The 16,622-nt window shown below is 44.2% G+C and overlaps 1 protein-coding gene across 5 annotated transcripts in view; it reads left to right on the top strand.

Moving 5' to 3' along the window:
- The window catches only part of LOC144792237 (serine dehydratase-like), a 156,399-nt gene that overhangs the window by 117,947 nt on the left and 21,830 nt on the right, over positions 1–16,622 (top strand). For all 5 annotated transcript variants that reach the window (XM_078667140.1, XM_078667141.1, XM_078667142.1 and 2 more), the window contains 2 exons: positions 8,904–9,131; positions 10,122–10,246. In XM_078667140.1, the coding sequence (XP_078523266.1) occupies positions 8,904–9,131; positions 10,122–10,246 (353 nt within the window). The remainder of the gene's footprint in view (positions 1–8,903; positions 9,132–10,121; positions 10,247–16,622) is intronic.

Below are 16,622 nucleotides of genomic sequence, written 5' to 3'. Positions count from 1 at the left end.
TAATCTGATTTTCTTCTGCCCAGTCTTTTAGTAAACCCAGTATGGCTTTAGCAAAGACTTTTCCCCCTACATCTAGGAGATTTATAAACCTATAATTTTTCGGTATTTTGTGGTCACCCTTCTTATGTATAGGTATTATGATTGCACCCTTCTAACTTTCTGGTACATTCCAGTTTCCAAGACCACATGGAACATCTTTGCAAAGATCTCAGCCCACCATACTCGTCTAATTTTTATTATCACTGCCAGAAGGTTATCTGGGCCTGCAGCACGGGTAAGATTTAAACTTGCTATCATTTTCTTTATATAACTTGTGGTGAAGTATTTCTTTATGTCATCCCTCACCTGTGGCCAAACTGGGATCCTGGGCTCTTCTTGCATTGGCCATTTCCCATAGATTTCTCCCAGGTACCCCACCCAGTGATCTTCCGGGACCATACAGTCTAGGGAACCTACTCCCCTGCCCACACTTTCTTGTACTAATTTCCAAAATCCTTTGACATCTCTAGTTTCAATTACCTCCAACATATTTACCCAACACTTATCTTTGAATGTTCTTTTTTTGTTCCAAATTAGTGTTTTATATTTTAACCTTAAAGACTGGAGCGACTGATATAATTCCACAATAAACCTAACCCTTAGTCTTCTTTCCTTCTGTCTAATCTGGACCTTAGTTACCCGGCATTCATCATCAAACCAGGTTTTCCTATTTTTGTTAGCACTATGGCTCCCAAACCTTGGCATTTGTGACCTAAATGTTTTCTTTAAGGTGTCCACCAGTTTCTTGTGGTGGATTCAAACCAGGTAATTCCATCTCTAAGTTCGATCTCTTCTACAGGAATAGCCTGCTGGGTTAGCTTTAACTTTTCGATATATTCCTCTGGTATACTAGTTGTCAACCGTTTTTGATAATCCACCTGTACCTGCAGAGCCCTTTCTCTATTTATCCTTCGTGGTAAATGTAGTTCTGCCCTCAATGGATAAAGATCACTACCCGTCATTTCCACCACCTCAAAGTTTTTAATTAGCCCAAAGCACCAAACCTGGCAAAACACATAATCTATTTGGCAGACTTGCTGGCCCCTCAGAAAAGTACGTCCCGCTGGCCGGTCTGGCTTCAATCTCTCATTTGTATATTCCATGCCCAATGAACCCATCAGCTGAGTAAAGGTCACGTCATGTGGCGATAGCTCTCCTCTTGGGAAAATAGCCAATTCAATATTATAAGATTCTAATAAATCTTTATGTCAACTATCCACCCTTCGGGGATCTAATCCATGATTAAAATGTCCCATCACCAGTAATATATCCTTCTGATACTTTACACTAACCGATGCTATATCTTCTTTCAATCTTCCCTGATTTATCTTATACTAGCAGCCCGCCCCAGCGTTGCCTGGGGCAGAAAGGGGCTGGGGGCAGTACACCCGCTCCCGCCCCGACCCCCTCCCGCACCGACTCCCTCCCGCCCCAACTCACTCGCGCCCCCCTCCCGCCCCGACTCACTCGCGCCCCCCTCCCGCCCCGACTCACTCGCGCCCCCCTCCCGCCCCGACTCACTCGCGCTCCGACATTTTCATTTACTGCTGCCTCCTTCTTGCCTCCCCCTGCATCACACAGTCTCACTTTCCCTTTCCTTACCTGTGCCGCCGCTCCTCACTGCACAGCCGCTCGTCACTGCACGGCCCTCCTCCTTCGTCGTCATCATGCACGTCGCGGCCAGCTCTAGGTCCCGGCCGGCGCTACTTTCAGGGGACTACTTTGTTTACAAACGTAATTTTTTTTATTTACTTTTTTATTTTTATTTATATAGCCTATGTCCATCTACACACCCTGACATTTTCATAGATGTATCGGGTGTGTAGATTGGCGCTGTGGTTCCCGAGTTTACCTTGCCAAAAGGTGCAAGTTCTCTCTTTATAATAGTAGTATAGATTCATGGTCGTTTACCTTCTGTATATAAACATTTATAATGCAAATTTCATCATAGCGGGGATCCGACTTCTGCAGTAGGGTCCTGCAGCCTAAAGCCCAATCACAGAGTAGATTCAGCTTTTCAACCTTCCTTACAATCTGTGTGGAAATCAGCGTTAGTTGACCCCCTGATGGCCTTCCCGGATTATTTGTCTTTGCTGCTTTAGAGTATTGGGCGAATCCTTCTGTAACTAAGGTTTCTAGGGTATCGTCACACAGCCAGGTCTCCTGTAGGCACACAATGTCATTATTCTTAATTAAATTATTCAAATTAATCTGAGATGATATTTTCCAGTAGCCATTTATATTCCATGATAGGACTGAAAGGCTGTGTGACGACTCATACTCCTAGTCGATTTCACTTAGAAATCCCTCCTCTTCGTACAACCTAAATTCTGGGGATGCTAGGACATTAAACCTATTTCCAGCAGATATATATTTTTCGTATCTTGCAGGTTTGTTATCAAATATAGGTATTGCAAGATCCTCCTTCTTATTCCAATTTGAGTTGATTAACCTAATCTGCCGTATCCTAGTTCAGTATGATTCATAAGGAAATGCTGTCCCTGTATTTCCTCTCTTCTTACCAATCTAATCCCCTCCATTTGCAATTCATTTTTGGCATTTTACACTGCATCTTTCACCAGGGCAGAATAAAAAAGAACCTAAGTCACTTCACCCCCATGCTACTTTTAACAAACCCTACTTCTCTAAGGTCCTCTGTGCCAATGCTTCTGAGATTTACACATTTTGCCAGGGAGAATAGAAGCTGTGATCGATTTAATGGATTTAGCTTCCTAAATTTTATCCCACCTTTACCGATACTGTAAGGCTCTAGGAAAACCCATAAGTCGGGGGTACCTTCTTGCCTTACACCGTGGGTATCCCCTTTTAATCTAGCTTCCCTTCTCTTTGTTATAAGATCCCCCTTTTCTTTCTCTTTAGGGGCCTTACTACCTCTAGAGTTTCCAGGTCTCTCTTGGATCATTTTCCTCCTTTCTATACCTTCCCCCTCTTTCCCCTTCTTCTCTCTCATTATAGATGACAAACAACTTTTGCTGATCTTTGGTCTATCTGAACTTTTCCAATGCTCTTCTCGTTCAGCTAGGGGCTTTACCTTATTCTCATTTGGTCTTTGCATTGTATCCCTCTCACGACCTTCTTGTTCCCTCTTTTCTCCTTTCCCTCTTCTCGCCTTCCTTACATATTGCCTTATTAAATGTCTTTTTCTAAGGGCGACCGCCCCCCCCCCTTAACCTTGGGTGTCCACTCATATAGTATCTTCTTTCACCCCATCTTTTCACAATCATTGGCTGCCGGGATGTATATACAGATGGTTCTTCTTTCTTTAGGTTAGGAGCCCTTAACACCACTTCCTCCTCTTCATTTCTACCTACCCCGTCCTGTTCTTCACCGATCGGTCTAACAAAGGCCGGCTTTAGCCCTCTAATTTGAGTCAACTCATACAACATTGCTTTAGACTGCTCCCCTTATGATTTTAAGAGATCATTATTTAATACAGATACCTCTAACAGGACTTGCAGGGTTTTTTGGAGGATCCACATAACCTCAAGCATGGAAGTACTTGAGGTTCCTGTGACCTCAAGCCCATGCAGTGGGGAATGCAATGATTCCCTCCCTGTACCAATTGAGCAGTCAGCACCCGCATTGTCATTAGGTTGGGTGATTATTCCATTCAAGTCATTTATGCTTAGATCCTTGCTGCTTATTGTTACATCATCGCCTTCACCCTCAATTTCACATTCCAATGACCGATGAAACATTCTTGGCGAGGAAGACAGCCGTGGATTCAGAGCAGCTCCAGAGATATTTAATATAGACTGGTTTAAAGTGGCTAAACCAGCCTCACCCATGGACTCAGAGGGTGGGGTAGCCTCTGTACTTGCCTCCTTTTTCGTCACATCCTTCTCCTTGAAATGTCTTCCCAGGAAATCTTTAATCGAGTTAGACACTGATGAGCCACCCTTTACCATCCTTGGTTTTACTGATATCGGAGTTAGCAACAAAGATTGTGCATTTCTTGTTGCTTGTTTCTTCCTTCCAGCAGGCTCACTCAGCACACCCTTTAAATTGCCTACTCCGCTCCCTTCGCCAATCCCTGGGATGTTTGTCTCATTCTTTTTCATAGTTTTTGTAGTCTTGCGAGACCTTGCTTTGGCCGGCGCCATTGATGCCTTCTTCGAAAGTCACTCTCTGGTATCAATTGGCCAAAATATGTCCAGTTTAAGTGCTACTGCCCGTCCTAATCCTCTACTGGGGTTTCGTGGCACCTTTTTACCACACTCGATTTTATGGCTTCTATCCTTAAAGCTGCTGCTGTTGCTTATGGGTTAAATTAATGTCCTCGGTTATTAAAAGAGCAGTTACATCCCCACCTTAACTTTGGATTAGAAGGTAAAAAACTGCTTGTTCACTTGCCTCTATACCACGGATTTCCGCTGCACACTGTGCTCTTCAAGCCCCTATTCTCCCATCAGCTAATTAATTGGCCCAGTTTCTGACACCAACTCTAGCTCAGCTGGTGTCAAAACAGCACTCCTATTGGCCCACGTTTAGAACAATAGGGCTGGTTTCCGAGTGCCTGAACGGACTTCCTCAGCTCCTCCGCCCGTCACTGGCAATTACTCGTTTCCCCCTCTCGGACCGCTCGAGCCATGGCCACAGCCGGGTCCTAGGGCCCACCACACGCCTCAGGTCCTTTACACCACTTGGCGAGCAATTCGGCGTATTTGCAAAAGCCGGTGCCCTTGCTGGATCCTTGATATCGGTGGCCACACGCGCACGATCCAAGCGCACACGCACATGCAGCGCGTAGGTGCAGTTGGTCAAGCGTCCGGCGTCTGCTTCCTCTTCCTCTGACGGCTTCCTTGAGCGAGGGCTGAGACGAGTGTGCACGGTAACCGGTAAAAGAGGCACTGTATTTTGACTGTTGAGTGTCTCTGTCTAGATTTAAAAGCCCATGGTCTGGCAATGAAATGCAAAAGTCATGAAATGTAACATTATTGTGTAATATATGTCACTCTGCAGGTCACCCTCGTTCTGGCACAGAGATGGTTAGTTGCCACTTAAATGATGGGACAAAGCTCTGATAATGGTATTGGTAAAATAATTTGGGATGCATGTGCTATATCCCTACTTGGATGAAACTTTGAAATGGTATAAGGAATGAAGGGTGGAACTTAAGGAATATTAGAACATTGGAATGTTGGGAGCTCCATGGAAAACAATGGAGTGCTCTGGGCTTATAATGGCTGGTATAAGCCTGGAGCTCCAACATTCCAATGTTTCTTTGTTCACAGCACTGGATGTGAACAAAGGCTTCAAGGAGCCTGAGGGGATTCCAATCCCCTCACGCTCCCAAAAGGCTTTGTTCTTTTTGATAGAACATTCTACCCTCCAGTGGCAGAATGTTCTAATAGCCTTATAGACCTTCGTAGCTGGGCTATACCGCTATTAAAGTACCTCTCCCTTGTTAAAGGCCCTCGCCTTCGGCTCCGGCCTTTAACGCTGGAGAGGGCCTTTAATAGCCAGTATAGCCCTCTACGGCGGACTATAAGGCTATAGGATGTCAGCATCTGATTTTGTAAAGCTGGGCTCTGCTGGAGTAGTAGCAATAACCATCTGTCTGGTTTCCCAGTTTGTTGATTTTGCTATTTAATTTGGTAAAAAGCTGTGGCTAAGCACGATCACTCATCTTCAACCTACACAAAGTATCTACTGCACTCCTTTTGCCACTGTTCTATCAAATGATTCCATTCTAGTGCCTCAATGAGATACTCTGTGCAATCCTTAATTAGGCCATTTCTTTTGAAGAGCTGGGGTTTTTAAGAGAGGATAGTGATCTTGTTTCCATCCTGTGAGTAGTTCAGGGACAAGAGGGATCTTCGTATGCACAATTTGGTGCTGGCCTTTTTGCAACCTGGCAGTGTCATGGATCTTCCAAGCAGGTTCCTGAATAGACATATGGAGATGCTTATTCCATGGCTTGGGTTGAAATAAGAGTTTCCACAGATATAGAACCAATAGCTTGATTGCATGAATGAAACATGGTCCTCTTCTTCTCTTTCTGTGGTCAAAGTGGCCAGTAGCATTAGAGCAATGTGTCCCTAGTTACTTGGCTGGAGGAGATAGCTAATGGGAATGTCCTTGATGGAGAGCGAAACCTTAATAAAGGTTAATGAAGAAGATTAATTAAGTAATAAAGATACACAATTTCAATACATGCCACAAAAGGCATGATTATAGGTGGGCCGCAAAACAGACAAGTATCCCCCCTTGTCCCAGAGTTACTAATATCCTGTGCATCAGCATACATCTGAATTAATGTATTTAGGAAATAACATGTAGATAAAAGGACTTTCACATTTATTCGTTTGTTTTTCCCATATTTCCCAAGGTTCTTTCAGAAATTTCACCCCCTTTTAGCAGGCAGAAAACTCAGGTGAAAAACATTGGACCCAGAGTGTTCCAGTGGATCTTGTTGCTTCCATTACCAGCCCCATTGAGATAACTGGGACACTCATGGGGCCAGATGCACAAAGCCCCTGTTGCGGTCACAAACCCTGTAATTCACAAAGTCACATTGTTTGTGGCCGCAAAATGGAATGTTCTATTCCCCTTTTGCGATTTGCAAAAGCATTTCAGACTCCCTCAATGGATTTATCAACCAATATTTGATTAAAATTCGGAAGGGGCGATCAAGTGGTGTACTCTCCTAAATGTGTTTTAGTATTGTATGTATCTATGACATTGATTTTTTATCAACACCTCAAAGGAGATGGTAACTGAGTCACAGAGGGGAAGGTGTTTCTTTGTGAATTGTGGGGGCCGCCTCAAGGTCTAGGTGACCACTGGCAGTTCTCCACAATGTTTTCCCAAAAAGGAAACTTTAAAAAAAACAGGTTTCCCTGGTTCTTTCAATGACAATCCTAAAATCCTAAAAACAACTCTTTTTAGAGAGGAATGGAGCTCAGTCTAGCCTACTTTGGTATTGCCTCCATTCTGATAAACTAGTAGTTGTGCTTTCTTGGTCATAAGCGCCTTGAGACCTGCCGGTGAGTTGGCGCTATATAAGCCGGAAATAACAATAACAACAACGGGCTGCTTTAACAAAAAACACGATTACCATTTGGGAATGCAGACACAAGGATGGGGAAACATCGTTTACATCACATGCGATAGACCGCATGCCATTACAATGTAGTTGTTACAATGACCGCGTTGTTACATCGCAAACCATTACAACGCAAGTCATTAAAACGACTTGCTGTAGGGGCCAGAAGGTGTTGGATTTAAAATCCAACACCTTCCCTACTGTTGCATAGACTGGAGTTGGAATAGTAAATTATACTATACTATTCCAACATCCAGCCCCCCTACAGCAAGTCGTTGTAATGACTTGCATTGTAATGGTGTGTGATGTAACAACGCAGTTGTTGTAACGACCACCTTGTAATGGCATGCCATGTATCACATGCGTTGTAACGTGGCATATTATTTTTCCTATTCCATGTTGGCCAACATCCCTGTGTTTGAAGCCGCCAAGAGGGTATGAACGTGTAAAGAAGGGCTCAAAGTCATAGACTCTTAGAAGGGATTATACAACGTGTAGGAAGGATGGTAAGTTTGTTGTAGTGTGTCAGAAAAGAAGGTACACAAAGACAAGAGGGAAAGAGAGTGTCACGTGTGTGCTTGAGGAGTGGAAAGAGAAGAGCACTGGAAGGTGTTGTGGTACATCTATGCAGGAAGAAGGTTTTACTGAATAGGTTGAGGTAAGCGTGTCACTTGAGCCTAATAGAGAGGGTGGTGTATGGACCAAGGATCCCCCCTCTATGTGGCAGGGACTGGAAAACGTAAGTTGTATTTACTGGTGGGTTCAAATGGCTTACACTCCTTTAAAAGAGTTGCTGTGCCATGCTGAAGGGAGTAAATTGTCCCATACATAATTTCCTTTGAAGATGTATAGTGGGGTGCTGATTGGTGTGATGCTCTCACTGTTGGTTGAGTCAAAGATGGGAAGGAAGAGCATAATAGGGCCAATAATTGCGAAACAGAAGTGTGATATTTTGTTTTAGAACTGGTCTTCAGATTTCTGTATACTCTGTAGCAACACTTGTGCTTTTAGAAATACCTCCTTCCATTACGCCAGAGCCTTTCAGAACTGAAATCCACACTACAGATGTATTAAGTAAGTGTCTTCCTAACAGGCACTGTAAGATTCAAGTCATCAGGCCTCTGCACTCATGAAATAACTGCTGCTTTGAGAACGGTGTTTCCACTGTAACAAAAACCCCTCCCAGTCCTTTCACTGGGCAAAGTAACACCATCTGGGTAACATTTCACCTATTACTACCCGTTTACCACCCGAATGAAAGCTGAAAGTTGACCAGTTAACCTTTGCAGTGTGACTACCTCTGCGTTAAACCACAAGTGCGTTTCTTTCAGCAACCTTTAATCAGTTTGAGCTAGAGAGACATTTTAGCTCACATCTGCAATTGTGCTGTAGATTGTGGAAAAAGTGGCAAGTGCAGTAAGTTCATAAATATGAGGAAAATGCAGCAACTGTATAATTCAAGTGGAGCTCGTTTTGCCCTTTGATTTACCATGCTCTGCTCGGTAGGGATCTGTCTACAGTGAATATTTGGTGTATGATATTCCATTGTCTACCCTGTACCTAACTTAGGAGATATGTAAGGGGTTGTTGGGTGCCTGCATTTTTGAATGTTCATGCTCTGATCTGCTCTTAATGAGGGCCAGAGAATTCTTCCACTATTGGGTTTGAGCAATACTTCTTGCAGACAGACACTTGGTGAGCCCAACTCCTCTTATGTACCTGTTGTTTTCTCTTTGTAATGTCTTGTATTCCTGATATTGGTATGATATAGTTGGTCTTTCTGCTCTTCTTCCAGGGAAGGTCATAGCAGCGTCATCAAGGAGCTGAAACACTCCATGCCATGTAAACCAGGGGCCATCATTCTGTCTGTTGGAGGTGGAGGCCTACTGGTGGGTGTGGTGGATGGTTTGCAAGAAGTCGGCTGGGCTGATGTACCTGTTATTGCCATGGAAACGAAGGGGGCGGATTGCCTGAATGCATGCCTAAAGGCTGGAAAAAAGATCACTCTTCCAGACATAACCAGGTGGGTGTCTAACTCAGATTCATTGACTGACGTTGCTCTGGGGTACTAGCTACTGCTGCGAGGAGATGTTGAAAGGAACTGGGCCAAAAAGCAAGGTAGAGTCACATTAAATAAATGTTACCTTGATTCTGGGGTTGAACCCCCTAATAAAATGTTATAGAGTGGAAGGATGAAGTGCATGTATAATCATGGGGAATGCTTCTTTATGTCTCAGCTGAATTTTCTCAAAGCAAACTGCTCTATGTAAACCACAAACAGCATCTTTGTTCAATTTCTCAGGGAGTTCCTGGTGGTGGTGGGCAGTGAAAACTGGCCTCTAATTCCTCCCATCTAAATTAGGTGGGTAAATTTAGAGGTCACTCTTCGATGGCTCGATGGAGTAAGGGCCTTTGTTTTTTTTTTTCACCGCAGAGATGGAGTAGTCTCTGCCGGGATTAATCCAAAGGTTCGCCCGCATTTAAATCTGACGGCCAGACCACAGTCTTAGCGGTATGGATATTCTGTCGCCACTGAAATAGAGTTTCCATACTCTAAGACTTAAATCCGGCACTCCAGGAGGTTTATTATATACGTAATGCCCACTCAGTGGGTACATAAGAGAAAAGAGGCAACTATGCCTCTCCTAGTGAACAGAATCTGAGCAAAAAGGAGAATCATAATTTGTTGAATAGAGACACATGGTGACAACTGGAATATCTGGGGCAAGCAAATACTAGCAAGATTTTCACTTTGTCTCTCGGTATGATAACTAACTTCTACATATAAGTTTTCTTAACAATAGTAATGCACTGAAAATATATATTTGTTCAGCACTCTTGAAATATCCAGGTCTCCTTAACTTTTCTTGCGCTCTCAGGCCGAACCAAAGCTCTGTCCTACCACTTGGTGTAGCTCTGTGTCTTTCCTGGCCAGATCATGAGGCGTCATCGGGGTGTGAGATTACTTCTGGTTAAATGCTTCCATTGATTTACATCATTCCTGATTTTACAGCGTAGCAACATGCTTAGGAGCCAAGTCCCCAGCAGAGCGTGCTCTGCAGTGTGCCCGAGAATGCCCAGTCATCTCAGAAGTGGTGGATGACCGGGAAGCTGTGGAAGCCATGGAAAAGTTCCTAGGTGAGTATTAGGACCCCTTACTTTGAACAGCTATAAAATACTGATGAAACAAATTCTCAAAGCCGGTCAATAGAATAACAGGGTCCAATGAAACTTGGTAGGTACCCAGAATGTAGCAGTCATTGCTCATATCTTCATTTAGAAAGTAGTATGAAAACAATCAGGCCAATGGGCAGAACATGGGTGCTCTACCACAATAACGAGTTTTTAATAGTATTCTGCAACAATATTAACACTATATCAAGTAAGTATACAGAAGTAAGTGAACATTCATTATTCTGAACTCCCCAGCTACTCGCCTTACGGATACATTTTTATATTCTGATGTTGATTTCGTTGCAGGTCAATATGTGTTCTGACATACAACTGAAAGGGATTTCCTGGGCACTTTACCAAATTTGTATTTTTAGTGAAAATTCCATTCTAATATCACATCATCCAGTAATACCATTTTCCTACATGGGACATCCACTCCAGTTACCAGCAAAAACAGGAACTAATGACACAAATCAGTGGGGACAAATGTGCAACATATTTATTTAACTTCATGATTACCTTTTACAGTGCTGGGCCCTATTTTTTTTTTCTCAGAAGCCCAACATCAGCTCTGACAAATGTTTTTTGGGGTTGCTGAATACCAATAAAGTCTATTCTTGATTTCACCTCATGCCTTTTTCATCGACTAACAACACTCCTTTCCCGTTATCTCACTCATTCAGGTTCTTTTAATCCCTGCTTTCTTCCTTTGCAGCTTTTTTTCTATCTTCCTCTTTCTTACCCACTTCTTGGCCTTCCTCCCTTTTGTTCTGGGTCAAAGTCTTATCGTGAAAAATAAGTTGCAGCACCCAAAAATTAATGCCAGTGGGCCCCACCTGCATCCAAAGGCTCAAATTAAGCCTTGCCTTTTGCAGTAAACATATTGCAGAAATCGTTGAATTACAACAAATGTGCCTACATATTCCAATTGATGTATTCAGTCGACTCACTGAGGACAATTGCATTGGCATTAGAATTGGAACTGCACACATGAAGCATAGTTTAGGTGACCAAGAAACTCACTGTTCACACTGAAGCCCTCATTTAGAGTCCAATTCAGATGACAGAGACTTGAGGTTGACAGTCTGTAGATCTTGGTCGCTTAGATGAAGAAGGCACCTAGACAAGCAGCACTGACACTAGATTTGCCCTTCCCTCTCGTTGTATGCTATGCGAATCCTGCATTTGTATCCTGACAATCCTCTGCAAAAAACACATTAACTACCAGCCCATTGATGCAAGAGCTCCTTCTCTGAACAATTCTCCAAGCTATAAATGATTTAATATTACTCAGAGGGAATCTTCCTGTGGGATTACACCATCTGCTTCTACTTTAACCCAACACATTGAACTTATGTCTTTAAGGCAGGGGTCTCCAACCTTTTGTGTAGTGAGAGCTACTTCTGGTCAGTGAAAATCGCTGTGAGCTACTAAACCTCAAGCAACTCACGTATTTTTCCGAGAGACCCCCCCACGCCCAGTTTCTTGTCTTTAAGCCTAATTTCTTCAGAGCCCATACTGTGGTTTGAACAAAATACTTAACCACTCTCTCTCACATGCATTTAATTAGTTTTATAGCACCACTCCTACCAATGTAAGGTGTACACTTTACATCATACTGTGACAATCAATCAGTTAAATGTTACATAAGGCAGAGGACAAGAAAGTATAGGAGTCATAGGTCATCCATACTGGTAGGCAAGATAGTTTAAGAGTGCATGGACAGGAGAGGCAAAAACATAGAATTTAAAACCTAACACCATGGTTGTGGGATTCTCTTTAATAATAAGAATTGATTTCTACCAAAATGAACCTATTTTGCAACATTAGGATAATGAAAAACTGGGGGAAATCGTAACGGTCCAGCCAGCCCTATGCTTTGCAGTTTTCATGCAGCTCTTTGATAACAGTTACTTGCTCACTGTTCTACATTAGGATTTTAACTCATAAAGAGCTAGCAACAACATGGTCTCTCTGACAAAAGTAGTAACCCACTGACCAAGTAACATTACGTTATATATGCACTTTGTGATCTGCAACATCTTTGCAGCAAGCATATTAACCCTATGTGCTACCTTACGATGCGTAAAAACTTCCTTTACGCTTACAGATTATTACACAAACCTCCGATCTCTCTCTCTTACCAGGAAGTACATTTATCACCACGTTAATTTGCTATTTTTATTGTTGACTGAAATTTGCCAGATGCCAGGAATGCAGCAGAAGGTGCTTTACCATAATATTGGTGCACCCACTCGAAGTAAGCACCCTGAGGCAACAGTTGCGCCCACAACTCTCCTCTGTTGAAGGCTCCTCACGGATTACCAGTCACAAGAAGTGTTCATCCAAGCTATTATGTATCACTCACGTGGAGAGATAAACAGTAAAGGTCCTAAAAAATCACTGCAGACAAAACGTCTCAAATACTTCCAACCTAGAAACTTATAGTTCGAGGCATGTGGGCTGCTGAATTCATATCTGTGCATAGATCGCCGCCTAGTGTTGGGTCCGGGTGATTGCACATTGTTGTCCTGGAAGAGTCTTCGAAGTATCACGAGATAGGTGGCTCCTCCCTTGGACTACAGTGCGCATGGGCATCCTCTCCATCCTCCGATTGTTTTTTTCCGCCATTGGGTACGGATGTACTTTCCAGCACTCCAAGTTCGGAATCGAAATTAACTTTTCAAAAAGGCCAAAAGGCCTTCGGATTCGTCGGTATTGTTTTCGATCGGTACCGAAAGGCTTTCTTCACAATTTGTTTGCACTCCGGTCGTCGAATCGGGCCGTTAGGCCTTCTCGACGCCACGTGGACCGACGGTCGATGGAACGGAGTCCATTCAAATATTGCCCGCAGTGCAACTCCAAGTTCCCGCACACAGATAAGCATTCCATGTGCAACAAATGTTTATCACCAGATCATAATGAAGATAATTGCCTAGCTTGTGCCAAGTTCCAGTCCAAAAAGACTATCCGGAATCGGCGGGCAGCAAGGCAAGAAATGCAGAGGTCGGCACCGGAGCCCGAGAATATCTTCGACGATGAGGAAGAACTAGTTGACGCCGAAGACTCGGATCAAGAGGAAGATCAATACTCCGAGCACGACTCTGAATATTACATCGACGAGGAAGAACAAATCGCCGATGTCGAAGAATACGACCAAGACATCGTAGCTGTCGAAGACGACTCCGATGACAACGGGGGGCGAACCGTGAGTACACCGCCCCACACAGACACTACACCAATATCAGAGACTCACGTCGAGGCATCGCCAACAGGCCTTAGCCAAGATCGAAATGCTGGTTCTATAGCCCCGCAATACCGCCCAGCTAAGAACATACAAAAAGAGCCTTCTGAGACACGTAATCCAAGGCCGGTTCAATCGAAACCGAAACTCATCGACACGACAGTCTTCGGACCGAACGTCGTCGAACCGAAGGTGATAAACCAAAAGGGCGCCGAGCCGAAGGCCAGCGATCCGTATAAACCATCAAAGCCAAAGGCCGTCGAATCGTCCAAATCGAGTTCTACTGCCGAAAAAGGAAAAAAGGCTGTCGACGAAGGCAACAGGGCTACGCCCAAGGCGGTTGGCGAACCGAAAGCGAAACCTAAGGTACACCAACCAAAAGCGGTCGAGCCGAAGCCCATCGATCCGAAGAAGGGCATCGAGCCAAAGCCGCAGGCTCCGAGGACACCTCTACAGCCGAACAAGTCAGGACAACCATTAAAGGTTACCGAACCGACTAAACCAATCGGTCCGAAAAAAGTGGTGCAACCTGTGAAAGACGTCGGACCGACAAAACCTGTCGGACAGACAATAAAGCCTCAAAAACCGATCCAGGCACCGAAAGCGGTCGAACCGATTAAAGGCATCAAACCGAAGAAGGTCAAACCTAAAACTACGGTGCCAAGGCAAAAGAATGTGGAAGAGGAGATCATCCATCCAGACCCCTCCACAGAAGATCAGTCCAAACTATATATTGACCCAAATACTGGGAAAGTGACTGTTTATACAAGGAAGAAAAGACCAGTGCCTGCTGAAGACTTTTCTAAAATTCCACTCAAAAAGAAAAGAGACTGTGCAACCTCTCCTATTCTTTGCCAACCTATCTCTCCAGCTATGCCTACTACTCCATATGCACCATACTCACCTGCACGCTCTGACTACAACCCAGATGAAGAACATGATGCAGATGTGGATTTTGGATATCCACAAAACCCATATGTAGACCCCAACTCACAGCCATGGGAGGGGGTGGGGGTGAGCCAGACACTGAGGGGGCTCTACCCATTACAGACCCAACTGTATACCCAGCTAAGCCATCACCCACAGAAGACACAGTGGCTTTCAACTCTTTAATTGATAGAGCAGCACTCTACCATAATGTAGACATGCATTCAGATGCTATAGAAGAAGACTTTCTGTTTGATACGCTGGCAACATCAGAAAGAAGGGTCAAAACACTCCTCATGTTAAAGGGCGTCCTAAAGCACGCAAATGACATATTCAAAGACACTGCTAGGGCATGTGTCATCAACCCTAGAATAGAGAAGAAGTATAGGGCTGCACCAGTAGACCCTACTTACATCAGGGGACAACTGCCTTTAGACTCATTGGTAGTATCCAACGCACGAAAGCGTGCTAATTCACAAACTACTGGAGAGGCTCCTCCTCCTGACAAGGAGTCAAAGATTTTAGAAGCATCAGGCAAGAGAGTAGCAGCTCAAGCAGCAAATTCGTGGAGAATAGCCAATACTCAGGCCTTGCTGGCTAGATATGACAGGGCGCACTATAACAGTTTAGAAGGACTTCTTCAACACTTACCTGAACCTTTCAAAGAGCAGGCAGATGAACTTATACAGGAGGGAAAGCTCATCACCAATGCCTCCATTAAGTGTGCTCTAGACGCGGCAGATAGAGCTGCCAGATCTATTAACACAAGCGTACTGCTTAGGAGACACGCATGGCTTCGCATATCTGGATTTAAGAGTGAAGTACAGGCCACAATTCTCAACCAGCCAATAAATCCAGATTTTTTGTTTGGTCCAGCAGTTGACTCAATTGTGGACAAAATGAAAAAGGACACAGAGACTGCAAAGTCCATGGGAGCTCTTCAGTCCCAACAACACAGAGGCTCCTTTCGTCGCTCCACCTATAGAGGAGGAGCGCGAGGTAACACATCGCAGCAATCCTCCACATACAAAAGTAATACGCAATCCACATACAATAAAAACACAAACAGGGGTGGATACAGAGGAAATAATAACAAGGGCAGAGGTCGTGGAGGCAATGCCAATAGATCCTCCACTAACACCAAACAGTGACTTCTTGGCACTACCCCCAGACCATATAACACCGGTCGGGGGAAGACTACAACAGTTCCTGCCAGTCTGGTTAAGCATCACTACAGACAAGTGGGTCAGGCAAATTATCCAACATGGTTATTGCCTGGAACTCACATCAACACCACCCAACATACCACCCGTACACCGTCCAATGTCAAAAGAACATATAACATTATTGCAGCAAGAGGTCATCAGTATGCTGCAAAAGGGGGCCATAGAACTAGTCCACTCAAACATCAAGGAACAGGAGTATACTCACTATACTTCCTCATTCCCAAAAAGGACGGTTCGCTCAGACCAATATTGGACCTCAGGCCCCTCAACCTGTACATTCTATCAGAACATTTTCACATGCTCACTCTTCAACAAGTCTTACCACTGCTGCGGCAGGGAGACTTCCTAGCAACTCTAGACCTCAATGACGCATACTTTCATATACCAATACACCCTGCTCACAGAAAGTATCTGAGGTTTACTATTCAAAGACACCACTACCAGTTCAAAGTCCTACCATTCAGTGTAACAACAGCTCCACGGGTGTTCTGTAAAAACAGTTTCAATCGGGTCGGGGACAATCGATATTTGCCCGGCGGTATTGCCTCTGTGACCCTCTAGTCAGTTAAATCAATGAAGAGGCAGGCGCTGGAGACTGGAAGGCAGGAAACAAGGGTTTTTATTCTCTCCGGAGGAGAACACAACGAAACGGACAGAAGGTATCGTTCTGAGGTGCTCTAACTTACGTTTGAGGCCTGGCCCCTTATATACAGTGTTTTATGGTTTTTATTGCAGTTTACATATATGTGACAAAGCTTTGATATACGGAAAGACATACCCGGAATCCCCCTTTGGGGCCCGTTCCCACACACATTTACAGTTGAAATCCCCACCCTAATCACAACAGGTGATGAGCATCGCGCAGCTGGATAATCCGCCGAGTCACGGGATGTGGGGAGTGTGATTGGGTCTCATGGGGTGGGGGCTTTGATCAACCCGGGGA

Source organism: Lissotriton helveticus, chromosome 11 (genome assembly GCF_964261635.1).
Source record: "Lissotriton helveticus chromosome 11, aLisHel1.1, whole genome shotgun sequence".
NCBI classification, from domain to species: domain Eukaryota; kingdom Metazoa; phylum Chordata; class Amphibia; order Caudata; family Salamandridae; genus Lissotriton; species Lissotriton helveticus.
The sequence above is the reverse complement of the archived record's forward strand: the minus strand, read 5'-3'. Positions and strand labels throughout refer to the sequence as shown.